The sequence below is a fragment of the Tamandua tetradactyla genome, chromosome 20, assembly GCF_023851605.1.
Source record: "Tamandua tetradactyla isolate mTamTet1 chromosome 20, mTamTet1.pri, whole genome shotgun sequence".
NCBI classification, from domain to species: Eukaryota; Metazoa; Chordata; class Mammalia; order Pilosa; family Myrmecophagidae; genus Tamandua; species Tamandua tetradactyla.
In genome coordinates, this window is record NC_135346.1 from 61,231,347 (window position 1) to 61,247,163 (window position 15,817).

Sequence of the window (15,817 nt, forward strand, 5' to 3'; positions counted from 1 at the left end):
TATAATATATGCATTGTATTGTGTCTGTGAAAACTGTGTTTTAAATTGTATTTTCATGTTTTGTTGGAGAGAGTACATTAAGTTTGAAGTTACAGAGGTTTGTTTTAGAACTGAAGGCAATTTAATGAATCAAAATTTTAATCAAGAAAAGCTGCTTATAAACATAAGTGAAATCACACTTGAAATATGCTGCCTAGACCCCTGCCCGCAAAAGGAAAAATAACTAAGTCACTTTGGATGAGTGAATCTTTCAGCTTCTGCTGTGTCAGCCGGGCTCATCTTCAGCTGCAGGGAGAAGGTGGTCACAGTCCACACCTGCAGGACCATGAGAACTGTGGTGACAGATACAGTGAGGCTGAAACACAGGGTGGGACAAATCCGAGGTCATCTACTGTGCAAGTAGAAAGCTATGATGTACCCGAGAAATTCCAAGGCCTTAATGCTCATTCAGAATTGCTGAGTAGGACCTTTCTGATTGTTTCCATGGAGATGTGACCCAATCTTTTATGATCTCTGTTGTTTCTTCAGGGTCTGTGGTCATGTACCCCTTCTCATTTCTGATTTTGTTTATCGGCATTGTCTCTCTTTTTTAATTTGTCAGTGTTGCTAGTGGCCAATCAATTTTATTTGAATTTCTCAAAGAACCAACTTTTGGTTTTATTGATTGTTTTTTTTCCTGTTGTTCTTTTGTTCTCCCATTCATTTAACTCTGCCTTTATCCTTGTTATTTCTCTTCTTCTATTTGCTGTGAGGCTGATTTGCTGTTCTTTCTCCTGTTCCTACAGGTGAACCATTAACTCCTAATTTTTTGCTCTTTCTTGCTTTTTAACATAGACATTTAGGGCACTAAATTTCCCTGTCAGCACAGCCTTTGCCAATCCCATAAGTTCTGATAAGGTGTATTCTCATTTTCATTCATCTCCAGATAGCTACTGATTTCTCTACTAATTTCTTCTTTGACCCACTGGTTGTTTAAGAATATGTTATTTAATCTCCATATATTTGTAAATGTTCTCATTCTTTGGTGATTATTGAGATCCAGCTATATTCCGTTGTGATCAGAGAAGGTAGTTTGAATAATTTCAGTGTTTTTAAATTTATAAAGACCTGTTTTGTGCCCAAGCGTATGATTTATCTGGAGAATGTCATATGAGCACTAGAGAAGAATGTGCATTCTTATGTTTTAGGGTGCAATGACATATATATATATATGTCTGTTAGGTCTAATTCATTTATCAAATTGTTTAATTCCTCCTTTTCCTTGTTGATCTTCTGTCTGATTGTTACGTGTATAGAAAGAGTGGTGTACTGAAGTCTCCTACTATTATTGTTGAAATATCTATCTCTCCCTTCAGTTTTGCCAATGTCTGTCTCATGAACTTTGGAGCTTCGTGTTTGGGAGCATAAACATTTATGATTGTTATATCTTCTTAGTGAATTGTCTCTTTAATTAATGTATAGCATCCTTCTTTGTCTTTTATGATGTCCTTACATTTAAAGTCTATTTTGTCTGATATTAGTATAGCTACTTGAATTAGTTAGAGTTCTCTAGAGAAGCAGAATCACCAGGAATTCTTCATAAATATAAAATTTATAAAAGTGTCTCATGTAACCATGGGAATGTAGAGTCCAAAATCTGTAGGGCAGGCTGTGAAGTTGATGATTCCAATGGAAGTTCTGGATGAACTCCACAGGATAGGCTCACTGGCAGAATCAGGAAGAGAGCCTGTCTTTCTGATTCCTCCTTAAAAGGCTTTCTGAGATTAGATTAAGCATCACTCATTAAAGAAGGCACTCCCCTTGGCTGATTACATATAGAATGAGCTGTGGATGTACCTCACATGATCATGATTTAATTTTATGAAATGTCCTCATAGCAAAAGACAGGCCAGAACTTCCCCATCCAGATAAAGAAGTGCCACCACCTGATCATGTTGATATGCGAACCTGACCATGGCACTGCTCCTGCTTTCTTTTGGTTGCAACTCATGTGGACAATATTTTTCTATCATTTCACCTTCAGTGTATTTGTATCCTTGTGTTTATGATGAGTCTCTTATAAGCAGCATATTGCTGGATTATATTTCTTAATACATTCTGTCAATTTGTATATTTTAATTGGTAAGTTTAGTCCTTTAATATTCAAAGTTATTACTGAGAAGGGGTGTCTTGAATCCACCATCTTTTCTTTTTTTTCTATTTGTCAGATCTATATATTCTTTCCCCTCTTTCTCCTTTTATCCTTTAAGTTACCCTTACTGGTACTCTTTAATTCTGTGCCCTCCTCCAGACCTCCTTCTCCTGTCTTTTTTTTTAATTGGCAGAACTCCCTTTCTTGTAGGACCAGTCTCTTGTCAACGGATACTTTCAGGATTTGTTCGTCTGTGAAAATGTTATTCTCTCCCTCAATTTTGAAGGACAGTTTGGCTGGGTGCAGAATTCTTGACTGGATGTCTTTCTCTTTCAGGATTTTAAATATATCATATCACTACCTTCTTGCCTCCATGAGGCCAGTTGAGTAGTCTGAACTCAGTCTTCTGTCGATTCCATTGTATATAGTAGATTGTTTTTCTCTTGCTGCTTTCAGAATTTTCTGCTTCTCACTGACATTTGACAGACTGATTAGCATGTGTCTTGAGGAAGTTCTGTTTGGAGTTCGTAGAGCTTCTTTGACTAGTGTATTTGTCCTTTAAAAGGGTTGGAAAGTTTTCACCCATTATATTCTCAACTACTCTTCCTAGCCCTTTACTCCTCTCTTCTCCTTCTGGGACACCAATGATTTTTGTATCTGTGTGCTTTGTTTTGTCTATCATTTCCCTGAGATCCAATTCAAATGTTTCCATCTTTTTTTTCATTTGCTGTTTTGAATGTTCAGAATCATTTATCCTGTCCACTAGATTGCATGTTCTTTCTTCTGTCTCTTCAATCTGCCATTGTGTGCCTCTAGTATGTTTTTTATTTGGTCAACATTGACTTTAATCTCTGTGATATCTGTTATCTGTCTATTATTCTTTAAAATTCCTGTTTATGCTCTTCTACTCTCTTCTTGATCACCTTTATGTCATTTGCCATCACACTTATTTTCTTAAGTAGAGTTATATGAGCATCTTGGATTAGTTGTTTCAATGTCTCTGTCACCCATGATATTTAATTTTGTCATGAGGCTGTGCTATAACTTTCAGCATTGTGATATGCCTAGTGACTTTCTGTTGCTTTTGTTGCTTGTAAATACCTTGATTGATTTACTTTGGGAGTTGATTTCCTTGAGTAGTTTAAATTCTTGTGTTTGTGGGGTTGATGGGTAGCTGGATGCAAGGTATGGGTTGGGGCACAACAGTGTGGTGCAGGGTGTGGGGATGGGTAGCTGGATGCATGGTACAGGGCCGGCACAACAGTTTAGGATACTTTTAGCTATTCAGGGTCTCTTTCCCTTCCTGATGAATTTGGTAGTTAGCTTTTCCAAATTTTCAAAGTAGATTATCAGAATTTTGATTGGTTTTAAATCTGTAGATCAATTTGGGGGAAATTGACATCCTAACTATATTTATCCTTCCTATCCATGAGCAGGGAGTGTCTTTCCACCTATTTAGATCTCCTTTGATTTCCTTTAGCAATGTTATGTAGTTTCCTGTGGACAAGTCCTTTACATCCCTAGTTAAGTAATCATATTATCAATGTCATAAGTGAAAATAATTGATATTTCTGGAAGAATTAATCATGGAAACCAATTGGATGACCAAAAAATATATTCTGTGGGTAAAATGTAAAAGTAAATATTTTATCAATCCAATAGAAGAAAATTTGGATAAGAAAAGATTGGCACAAATAGCAAACAAGGGGCCTGACTGTAGACTGAATATACAACCAATTGCATTCAGTAGACAATGCAAGTAAACTAAAGAATGCAATTACATAAAGATTATCAAAGTGAACTGAAAACAATTCAAGACCTGATTACATGCTACTTTTATGAAATAACACTTTAAATAAATGGAGAAATGCATTTAAAATAAATATTTAAACAAAATGGAAAATATTCAGTTTAACACAAGCCATAAGATAGCTGGCTTGGCTGTGTGTCTAGTAAAACCCAGTTCCCCTGGCTTGCCTCTCCATCATGGGTCAACACCTAAACCATGACGTATGTTTAATGTTAAGAGGGATTTTACATCATGATGAGGAAGTTAGTTAATAGGAAGACATAATCACAGATTTATATGCACCTACAAATGTATCTTCAAAGCAAATACTGCATAATGTAGCAGAGTACAGAGGAGAACATTAAAAATTTGAAAATCATCATTGGAGAGGAAAATATAACATATTTACATTATTAAAAATGGGCAAACATCAGTAAAGGCGTAAAGCACTTGCACAGCATGATTGAATAGCATATCATAATAAGCACATATATGAATTTTCACTCCCATGATACAGAATAGACATTTTTTGAGTAACTCTGAAAATTTTGCTTTCTCTTCAATATGTATTTTTTGAGGAAAATCCTGAAATTTGTAGGGATTTGTAATGCCAGGAAACTATTAAATGAGAAGTTGTAATTAGTAATCAGAATTACTTACCTTATGGTAATTGGCATATGCATAGTTATAATTTTTATTATGGTTAGTAAAACTAAGACATTCTTGATTAGAATCCTCTATTACAGCAAGTTGAGGATTCCTTTCCCCAAGAAATGAGATGGAGAAAGTCTTTGGAGAATGGCATCACTGAACTGGTAAGTTAGCTTACTCTGGATTTTGACAGTTTCCCCACTCCTTCCCTAATTCAGAGCCTTTTGAGCATGTCTCAAAATAGAATATGTACTCAGGCAAAAATCAACAGTATTTCAGCAGATAAAGTTCTTAATGATTGTGTTTTCTGAGCATAGTTGAAATAAACTGGAAATCAATGACAGAAATATTAAGTAGTACCTCTAAGAAGTATGGAAAGTCTTTCACTTTCCTGACAGGGTCTGCCTGATTAATACACACCATCGTGGTGAAGAATATGATCGATATTGTCACACTTTCTAATGTGTGCTACGTGCCAGCTACTAGTCTAAATGCTTTTGTGATGTGCTGGGCTTTGGCTCGATGTTGGTAAATAGCATTAAATCCCTTTATTTTTTTTAATTTCAAAAGGGTTGTTTTGTTCATGAAACAAATCCTTTGAGTTTGGCCTCACTAGTGAAAATCATCCATTCCTCAAAGGGCAACCCCGAGGATGAGTGGGATAACCCTGTTTCCAGGGATTTGGTAGAGGCTGGCTGGCAGCCTCTTCTCTACTCCTTGTTTTCCAGAATGCACAAGATATTCACAGGTTCAAATATTAGTATTTCTTCATATACAAAAGTGATGTTCATGCAGTTTTCATTTGGGCCCCATTTCCTCACCATCTAGAGACAATTATATCCTTGAACTTGCCCCTGGGCACTGGCTGTTCTTGGTACAAAGGCTGTGTCCCAGAGGCTTTCTGTAATGCCATTATATCCCCACATTTTAAAATAAAACTGAACACAGATGTCCTTGTTATAAAACAAAATGTCTCCTGTCAAGGTCTCTGCCATTGCCATTGAAGATGCCCACTCATCCTGCACCTGCAAAAACTCTGGACCCTTACCAGAAATCCTGGCTTGCCTCTCCAGCATGTTAAACACAATATTAACTTGTGAGTTTTTGATGATAATAATTTTCTTTTCCTCTTTACCTTTGTTCATGAATCATCTTCACTTGTATCCTACAATGCTCACTGCTTGTTTTTGTTTTGTTTTTCAAAACACCGTTTTGATAGAATAAAGTTTTCAAGTAAAAGGAGGGGAGATAAAACAAAAGAGTGATTTTGTTTTGAGTACTTCCATGGGGTAAAACCCTGTCTCAACAACCCTTCGTTTATCTATGAAAGATTCAAAACCATTGGTGTTGTAGCCTTAGCAGAAACAAGAAGTAAATTTCTAAGGGATTCTTGAACTAGAAGACTGAGGATCTGATGATAACATACAATTCATTTATGTACACAGTTTGAACAATTTCAGAAGGACAGTTTTTTCTATTAAACAAATCCTGTCAGTTTGGCCTCACTATTGAAAATCACTCCATTCATGAGAGGGAAATGCTGAGGGCATGAGGGAAAACCCTGTTTTCGTGGACCTGGCATCCTGATCATTTTGCCAACACTTATAAAGGAGTTTGAGATGTTTCTTCAGCTTCACTGATGTGGAATATATGTGAACATATTAAATTTAATTATAAACAATAATATTTTTAGCATGAAATGTAGAAACAGTAAGAACATAGACTGCAATAACCGATTTGTAATTGAAAAATGCAAAAATAAATCTACTTCTGCTTGTATTAGAAATAACCAGTAAAATATCTTAATTAGTATTTATGGTTTAATAAATATTTGTTTATGTTTGATTTTAAGCATTCATGAAAGGAGTGGGATTTACCCACTGTGCTTTTGAAAAGTAATGGGCATTTAAAATGTATGTTGCTAAAAAAAAAAGAGACAAAGACATATTCCCTCCAAAAGTTTCCAAATTTTACTGTATAAAGTTCTATAATTCATATATTATAATCACAAGTAAAGACTATTCATCATCATTTGCCCATTGGATAGGTGTCATGAATAAGAAATCTTTATGGCTCTGGAAATATTCCACAGCTTCAGTGACCACAAGTCTAGACTAGATAGCTCATAGTCTTCTGGTAACAGCTCACTTACATTATTTAATACTTTAACCATTGTTTCCACTAGCGCTTTAATATTTCAGGGATATCTTGAGTCCACTGCTTTCAGCCACACTCAGTGTGTGGGTGGACATCTGGCCAGCAGCTCCATTCTTTCTGTCTGGGTGTGGAGTGCAGAAGCCAGGTTCAGTCACCTGAGAGTCAAGGAGTCATGGGCCTGCAGAGTGTCCCCTTCTCCCAAGTGGTCAGCTCCACAGTTGTTAATTCCTCCACACCGTGCCTTCTAACAGCACCTTCATAACTTAAAGGATATTAGGTAAAGCCACAGCTGATAGCACAATCAGCACCACTTCAAAAAGTGCTCGGTGCCTCTTCTGAGGGATCTTTGCCTTTTGCAACTGAATGTCGGCCTTGGAAACTGCTCTAACAACTTTCAATAAAAGCTGATGTCACCGGGACGTACAATTGGGATCCAGGTAGGAACTGAATCAAAGTTAGGACTTTAAAAATGCGTTTTTTCCCTTTCACTGTCAAAAAGTGACCCTTGTCTGAGCAAACTTCATGGCTGCATAAAAGATAGCACACAGGACAGAACAAGGCTCCACCATGGATAATGGATGTTTCTGTTCGAGAGCCAGTTCCACTCCTGAGATGGTTCATTTGACATAGAGACATCCTCAGGAAACAGCACAAGTCCTTGCTCCCTGTGTTTTGAGAGAGACTTTAAATGGGATTAGAATGGAAAATTTAGATCGAAAGGGTGCTCCCACAATGAGACCAGTGTCTACTTTATATTCATTTATTAAAAAAATCTCAGTCCCAGCATTTTTAGCAGATTGAAAACTGTTAATGGAAGTGCAGAGTGAGTGGATAATTGCACTGATAGAGGTGATTCCAGCAAAGCAGATATGGAGGGACAGAAGCATGCCAGAAAGAGGACATTCAGCAGTTCTTGAAGAATTGCAGCTGGAAAAGAGAAGAGTGGATGGGATGCAGTTTCTTTGAAGCTAGAATTGATTATGAGCCTGCTCTTTGAGGGAAATTAAAGTACCACTTACTGTTTCTGGAATAAAAGAGGCATATTTCACATTTGGTCCCCTTTCCATCCTCCTCTCTTTCCAGAGGCCTCTTCCCCCATCCTCGTTCTTCACTTATTCTCCTTAACTACATAGCCTCAATATTGACGCTGTTTTCACAAACAGGATTCTTCTTTATAACTCAGCTAAATGCAGCACATCAAAAACTTCAGTCCCCCACCCCCATCCCAGTATACCTGAGGATTATTTGCTTTTCAGTTTTAAGAGGTTTGATTTGATTTTGAGAAATTAAATTTGTTTCCTTTATATTAATTTCTTCTTTAACTCCTCACTGTGTCTACTTTGCCATAGAACTGTTGTATCCACACATGCTCTGTGGGGCATCACAGCTGCTTCTCCTCCTGTCAGCTAGAACTCACTGGGACCCTCACCCCTATGACTATGGTCCCTTTAACTAAAGCATCACCAAGTGGTCTGCTGCTTTCCCCAAATTTCTGCTTTGTAGAGTTGCTGAAGGCTGAGGAGGGACTTCTGAAATTATTTCTTCCAGTCCTCACCTCCCAAGTGACCAGGCTGATGTGTTTCAGACCTGGATGTCTTGTCTTCACAGGGAGATGGGATGATGGCAGAGTTGAGGAAGTAACCTTCATTACTCCTTTTGCTGGTAACTTTAAACAGATGTTTTCATTTACAATTCTACTGACACAAGAGTTTAATGATTTTATAATAGTAATGCTCACAGGGCTTCCTGGAGAAAATTGGACAATAAACTGGGCCCCTTTACTGCCGCCTCATAAAGTAGACCAGGTACTATAAATCCTGTAAAATCATGGTGTTTTGCAAAGTCCTTTGGATTTTTTAATACTTTCAGGGATAATATCCATAAGTATATATGAAAACAGACATACGTTGGTTCTGTTCTATTAGGAAAATGTTATCAGAACCCCAATAAATTGTTATATTTCCCTTAAAACTGTACTTAAGAAAAAACAAATTGATTGGCTCAAGCAAGCAGGACTGTGCTTGCTCTATTTTGGAAGAGGCAGCTCTGGAAGAGAATGCAAACAAGGCCCCAGGCTGCTGTTTCTGTGTATAGAAACATTACAGTCTAAAGCTGGTTCTTGATGTCTATGAAATCTTCCTTTGAAGATCCTCATGTTTGTTGAATGAAATTCAAAATTTGAGGGGAAGTCCTTGAATTGGAGTGAAATCTTCTTTAAACCCCTCATTCTGGTGGAAAACTCCTTTGATAAAAGTAGAGTTTTCAGTTGTTCTTTCCTTCTGGAGGAATGAAGTCTTTTCTGAAAATAGATAGCACATTTTTAGATACACAATCATAAGTACTTTAAGCTTTGGAGCCACATGTCTGTGCACGATCATTTTGGGGCCCTGGCAGTCAGCCTGTAAATGAGGGTCCACTAATCCCTGGACTAAATGAATGCAGACTACAATAAACCAAGGTCTCAAAGAAATGGTACAACTCGTTCTTTTTCTGCCTTAACCTCATAATTACAGACATGACAGATCTTCACGAAGATGTGTGGAGCCTGAAGGCTTGTGGCTGAAGGAGGTGTGCATGTGTGCCCTGAGCTGGCCTTGAAGAGAAGGTTAAGAATCTGTAGATGGTTTTGAGATTGTTTATGATCTATGACTTGGGAACTGTTTTATGACTGAGGATTCTTTGAACTCCTTCTATAAGGTTTCAGTATTTGCATACGATTGTGGCTTAAAAGTTTATACTTTCTCAGATATCTAATTTAGCTACCAGAAGATGCTTTTTGTCCTCTCACAGGTCAGGACCAAGCTTCATAGGTGATGCATTACTGGGTAGTACATAATTGCAGCTCACCCCAGTGCTGCAGGAGTGTTTTGTGAAAGGTAGTGTTCCTGCTTTACAGGAACCAGGAAACCTCTTTCTTAGCAGTTGTTGATAACCTGTTTTCTTATTGACTTTTTTGGACCATCTCTCCATATAAAGACTGATTTAGGCCATGATGAAGCAGTTGCTATTAATGTATATCTTATGCATAACAATAGTATGAAATTAGTTGCTTTAAAGGAATTCTGGCATCCTATGAGCATTTTGTACAGATTGTTATTTGACTTATAGTTACTTACTTAACTCTAAGTTTTCATTTAAACAATTAGAATTTCAAAAAACTATTGTAAGTTTGGTCTTAAAGCTATAAAAAAGTAAATGGCAGAGTCTGGGTATATAACATCCCTTCCTTGAAGGACACAGAGTTATAAATGTGTTATGCTGTCACATGGAAATTCAGAATAGAAATCTAAAATTGGCAAATATTCTTTACCCTATGCTCAAATTCTGAAAATTTGTTGCTGTTAAAGTATACAGTAGTGAAATCTGATACATAATTTGCTGAGCAAAAATTTCAGTAATATTTTTAAAGTCTCAACGTGCAGCGTGACTGCCTTTAGAAAGTTAGAGTTATTTATAAATATTGAAATAGCCATTTTCAATCAAGTTGTTATTACAATGTTATCAGTAAAACCTCTGTTAATAGGTTAGCTTAAAACAGTAGCAACAGTTAATGAAATTCTTAAACTGCTCCTAAAATAAAGAGCATCAGGAACAAAAGAGGGGAAGATTTTTATCTTATGAGTCTGAAAGGGACACCTGCCCTGACTTCTTGCAATTAGCAAAGGTTCTCTGTGTTGTAAGTTGGAACTCTGTTCACAAGAAAAAGGGAACAAGAAAATAAGAATGTGAGATGGAGGAGCATGGTTAACATTCTCTTACGGCCGAGAAGTCGAGAGTACAAGGTTAAGTAGGACTGGAAGTGTATACTCCACAGGTTCAGGACGTCATGGAAGATAATTTAAACAGGTCCAGTATAATATGTGCTGTGCTTTTGTACATTGAGGGCTTCTTTTAGGGGTCTGCAAGTTTTCTTGTATGGGTTGCAAAAACATGAAATCTTCACAACTTATCAACATCAGTTAAATACCCTTGTCTTACCAACAATGCCTGTGTTTATGTTGTCATCAGCTCATCCCTCTGAGCTTATTCACATTCTCACATATGTCCAGGTGTTCTTGGAAAACACCACAATATTTTCACACACAGCATGAAACATTTCAGCAGTATAAATTTCAAAATTTTTAAAAATAAATTATTATTCCTATGAAAATATCTACTTATATTAAGTTGCAAGGAAAAATGTTAGCTGTAATTATTTTTGTTTTCTAGAACTAAGAAGATTAATTGTGGGAAATTATTGAATGCATGAATTAAACAGTGAATTCATCAAGTTTTCTTTTTTTTCAAGTAAGGTTAACATTCTTTTGTATTTTTTAACCCCCAAATATTGGAATAAATATTGATGGTACTAGATGACTGGAGTTAGATTAGTTTGGTTAGCAAAGTTGGAAAACAAAAAAAGAAAAGCAGAAGTACAACCACCCTCTAGAATCTTCCCCCAAAATAATGTATTTTAAGGATTTTTTGGTAATATTTCCGAAGCACCTTTTTTGAAATATTTTAATAATTTTCAGTTAACTGGGGAGCCTTATTGGATATATTTATTGGAGACCTTCTTGCTAGGAATTTCAGTTACATGAAATAATATCTAAGTTGGTCTAAATTAAACAACACTTTGACAGAACTAAAAGTATTTTATAATAAAATGATGGAGATCTAAGATGTACTCAAGTTCAATTAGATAAGTGATCATTAAAAAAATAATATTGTTAGTGACGTTTTACTGGCAGTCAGGGAGGTATAAGATCATTAAGTGCAATTTTATTTTCAAAATACAACATGAAGTGTGTGTTACTAATTTGCCAGAATTATAAGAGCTACTGACTGCAATCTGGACAGGACATAAGGGAGAAAGAAGAGTGAAGCTCCAAGAGAGAGGGCCAAAGCAGAGACAGAGTGGTGGAAGATTAGATGACAGCAGTACAACAAAGATGACAAATAGAAGGAGGAGGGGAAAGGAGAGAGAGGAAGGAAGGGTATTCCATATGAAGAAGTGTGGAATGTCATAATGCAATTTGGAACTGGCTATTGAGTACTGATACCTTGAATCTCCCATATGCCTTTAATGAAGTAAATGTCTAAGATAATAAGGGAAACAGGAGGTCACAGATGCAGACCCAGGAGTAGAAATACTTGTAGTATGCTCCAGGGTTAAGGAGTCGCTGTAAATTGAAGATTGATGTATCAACCAATAGATACTGTGATGTAAATGTTCTTGGAATTAGATGCTTAGGTGCTGCAAGGAGCCAGATTGTTATGTTTCAAAGAAAAAATTGAGATGGCTGTAACATTGTATAAGGAAACCTAATTTAAAAAGTAGCAAAAAGGTAAAATAATAAATAAATGGATCAGAGTTTCAGATTTCATTTTATGAACAAAGAAACCTAGGCATTTGAATTTGAAAATTCAAACACCATATGGAATAGAAGTAACTTAACGGGATATATTAGCATCAGTGAAAGAGGAGAGAGAATGAAGATTATAATGGTGAGTGGAACAAATGGATGGTTCCATTCTCTACCTCAGCAGGTAAGGAAGAAAACCTAGGTGAGAATACATAAGAATAGCTTCGTATTGAAAGATTTAAGTTATTAGGACAGTGTCTCTTATGATTTCTCACATTGTTAGTGTACAAAATAAGATTATTGCAGATTACATTTCTCACACAGTATATAAAATAAATTTATTTCAAGTTACTTTATTTTTCTTAAAAACCAAAAAATTGATTTTGTGCCCAGAATTGACCCAAATTAGGTTCCCAGTATTTCTCTGTTCAAGCTGTAACTCTCCTTTATTAGAAAAGTCACAGAGATTTTAGAAGTGATAATGAAATTATATTGACATGTAGAAGAAACTGGGACCACTTAGATACTTTAGTACGTCAGTAAGGAACATATTAAAGCTAATTATCCTGATTTGAAATTATAGCACAGTGTTGGGAAAGGACAAGAAATATAGCAATGAGTATGGAGAATGATTTGAGCAGTTCTCATGGTGCCCTTAGCACTCAATGTAATAGGTAGGACGTCAATGAAGTGATTTTTCAGCTCTCAATAGCCATCATTTAACAATCCCCAAACCATGGTCTCGTAGCTCCAGCACTAGTTGACAGCCTGGGATGGACCTGTAAAAGGAAGTGCTCAGGTTTTATGAGGAGCAGGGATTGTTGAAGTGGGAAACAATCAAGCTCAGTAAGATCAGGAATTCTGGTGGAAAAAATACAACCTGTGGGAATTTATTTTCTGAGTGGACAAAACTGGCTTTGAATGACTGCTCTTCCATTGCATTTATTTGGAATAACAAGTCTTTGGATCTTTCATCGATGCAGTTTATTTTTTCATTTTAATATTGCCTATGTTACTTCACAATTTGTACTTTTAACGAGAATTAAAGTTTGTACAATGTGAGTAATACAAACAAACTACACATGACATTCTAAATGAATAAAAAGTTGTGTATATTATCCAATTTGTTGATTATGACATTTAGGCTAGGAAAGAAAAAATAAAACACAAGGAACTAATAAACAATTTAGGTAAGCAGGGAGAGAAAGAGAGCGTGAGAGAGACAGAGAGACATAAGGAAGGTTAAAGAATCAAACATTAAGATAAAGTGCAAAATCAATACATACATGGAAGAGACGTGTGTAGCCAATAAGAAGGTGGTGTTAAGAGGGAGGAATTCTTGAAGGTGAATTTCCAACTGAAATCAATATCAAGTCAAATTGTAGAATTAGAAATAAAAATAACTTTCTTACTATTGATCAGATAAAAGATTTCCAGTATACATAAAGTTTTAAAGGTTCTGATACGATAGTAGTCCCCTCCATTTATTCAAATTATGTTTGGTCAGCATCTAATGATGTGTTGACATTTATAGAGTACTGCCAAAGAGTCAGTCTGTACCATTAGTTTGCCTATCCTTCCATGCAAATTTTGACTACAATTATAATGATAAATAGCTGGTTCAGCATAAAAACTTAACCAAATGTGGGCACAGATTTTAATGGATTATATTTCATTTGCAGCCCATGCACTGTAAATAAGGCACACAAGCAGGGAAACTAAAGGACCATAAGGCAACACCATGCTGTTTTCTGATAGCTAAAGTGGACTACAAAGAATAAATTTGGATAAATATGAACTCATAAACGTATCTGGGCTGATTTTCTTCCTCATGTTGATTCTCCATGTTGTTTAGGGATTATGTGCTTTCTCCATGCTCAAGGAAAATTACCTAAAGATGCTCAACTCTACAATGGAGAATGAATTCCTGCTTACACGATTTTCTGATGTGTGGGAGTACAGAATCTTGCATGCCATGATCTTCCTGCTGATGTACTTGGCAACCCTGATGGGGAACCTTCTCATTGTCACTGTGACAACCTTCAACAAGAATCTTCACACCCCCATGTACTTCTTCCTCAGGAACCTGTCTGTCTTAGACATGTGCTACATTTCTGTCACTGTCCCCAAGGCCTGTGCCACCTTTCTCACTGACAACAGGACCATCTCAGGGGCTGGGTGTGCAACTCAGATCTTCATGGTCCTCTTTTGTGCATTTGTGGAGGTGATGTTCCTCACCTCCATGGCCCATGACCGCTATGTGGCCATCTGCCAGCCCCTCCACTACCCCATGATCATGAACCCTCGGGTCTGTGTCCAGATGACACTATTCTCTGTGCTCAGTGGTGTGGCCTACTCTGGGTTCCACACTGGGAACACATTCCGGCTGCACTTCTGTCAGTCCCATGTCGTCAATCAGTTCTTCTGTGATGTCCCCTCTCTACTGAAGCTCTCCTGCTCTGACATCTTCAGCAATGAAATTTCAGTTTTTATCTCTGCACTGGTGACTGTTGGTGGTTGCTTTGTCTTTATTATTAGGTCTTATGTTTACATATTTTCCACTGTGCTCAAATTTCCAACCAGGGGAGAGCGGGGAAAAGCCTTCTCTACCTGTGTCCCTCACATCCTGGTGGTGTCTGTCTTTCTCAGCTCTGGTGCTGCTGTGTATATGAAGCCAACCTCCTCCTCATGCACAATTCAGGACATGATCATCTCTGTGTTCTATTCTATAGTCCCTCCTTTCCTGAATCCTATTATCTATAGTCTTAGAAACAAACAGATAATGGAGGCTATGAAGAAAGTTTTGAAGAGAATGCTTTACTCAGGAAAGTGATTGGGTTATTCTTTGAAGACAATCCTATACTGAAGATGTGTATTGGAAAAGCTGTCAATATTGGCTGTCTTGCCTATTTCCAACTTTTGGAACCCTGTCTTCCTTCTCTAAGCCACCAATAATTTCTCCAAAGCAATCTATGCTTTCTCTGTGAAGCTCCTCATAATTCTTCCAGAATATCCCTCTTATCCTTCTAAAAAGCCATTCCAGCATGCTTGGTAATGGCAAATGCAGCAGCCTCCTACTCCTTTGGTACCAGAATCTGTTTTAGTTTGCTAAACAAAAGTTTGTAAATGATTTGAGCTCTTCTAAAGTTAAACTGTCTAATATGTTAATAACAGCAAATTGGCCTTCTTAGAGTAGGTTCTCTTAGTATGTGACTCCAGCAAAAAAAAACAATAAAAAAAAGATTGTTCTAAACCAGTACTGATATCCAGTGTTCATTCCTAGCTAACTCCTGTATTATTGGAACCACATTTCACCAAACTGTCATATATAAATTTTAACAATATTTACAAGCAAGAAAAAAAATCCCTTTATATGTGAAAACTCCATATACACGAAACTACATTTTTGGTTGAGAGTAACTATGTAAGTATCATCTAAGAATACACATGGTTATGAGGTTGGATATAAGTATATTTATCTATAACATTTTAATTTTTAGCAACATAGACATTGTTTAATACTTTCTTATAATATTGTCAAATGGTGGAGAAATTAATTTTTTCAGATTGTAAAAATGACACAGGAAATACCAGGTGCTGTTAATTTGCAATTCAGATCTCTGTTTTTGCAGATATTAACTATTACACAGGAATTCCTACCCAATGAGATAACTCAAAATCCTGGCATTGCTTTAGAAATAAAAGTCTTCAGCATTGTCCTTGGCCATCTGTTACCTCTTGGTT

The 15,817-nt window shown here is 36.6% G+C and overlaps 1 protein-coding gene across 6 annotated transcripts in view; it reads left to right on the top strand.

The window, feature by feature from the left end:
- The window catches only part of LOC143664218 (olfactory receptor 14C36-like), a 55,139-nt gene extending 39,721 nt beyond the window's left edge, over positions 1-15,418 (top strand). For 3 of the 6 annotated variants that reach the window (XM_077137877.1, XM_077137881.1, XM_077137880.1), the window contains one exon: positions 13,929-15,418. In XM_077137877.1, coding sequence (XP_076993992.1) covers positions 13,929-14,906 — 978 coding nt within the window. In that variant the 3' untranslated portion in view covers positions 14,907-15,418. Of the gene's footprint in view, positions 1-4,666; positions 4,736-5,555; positions 5,668-10,937; positions 11,016-13,928 lie in introns of all 6 variants that reach the window. The other 3 variants (XM_077137882.1, XM_077137883.1, XM_077137884.1) reach the window with 2 other exon arrangements.
- Positions 15,419-15,817: the final 399 nt, after the last annotated feature.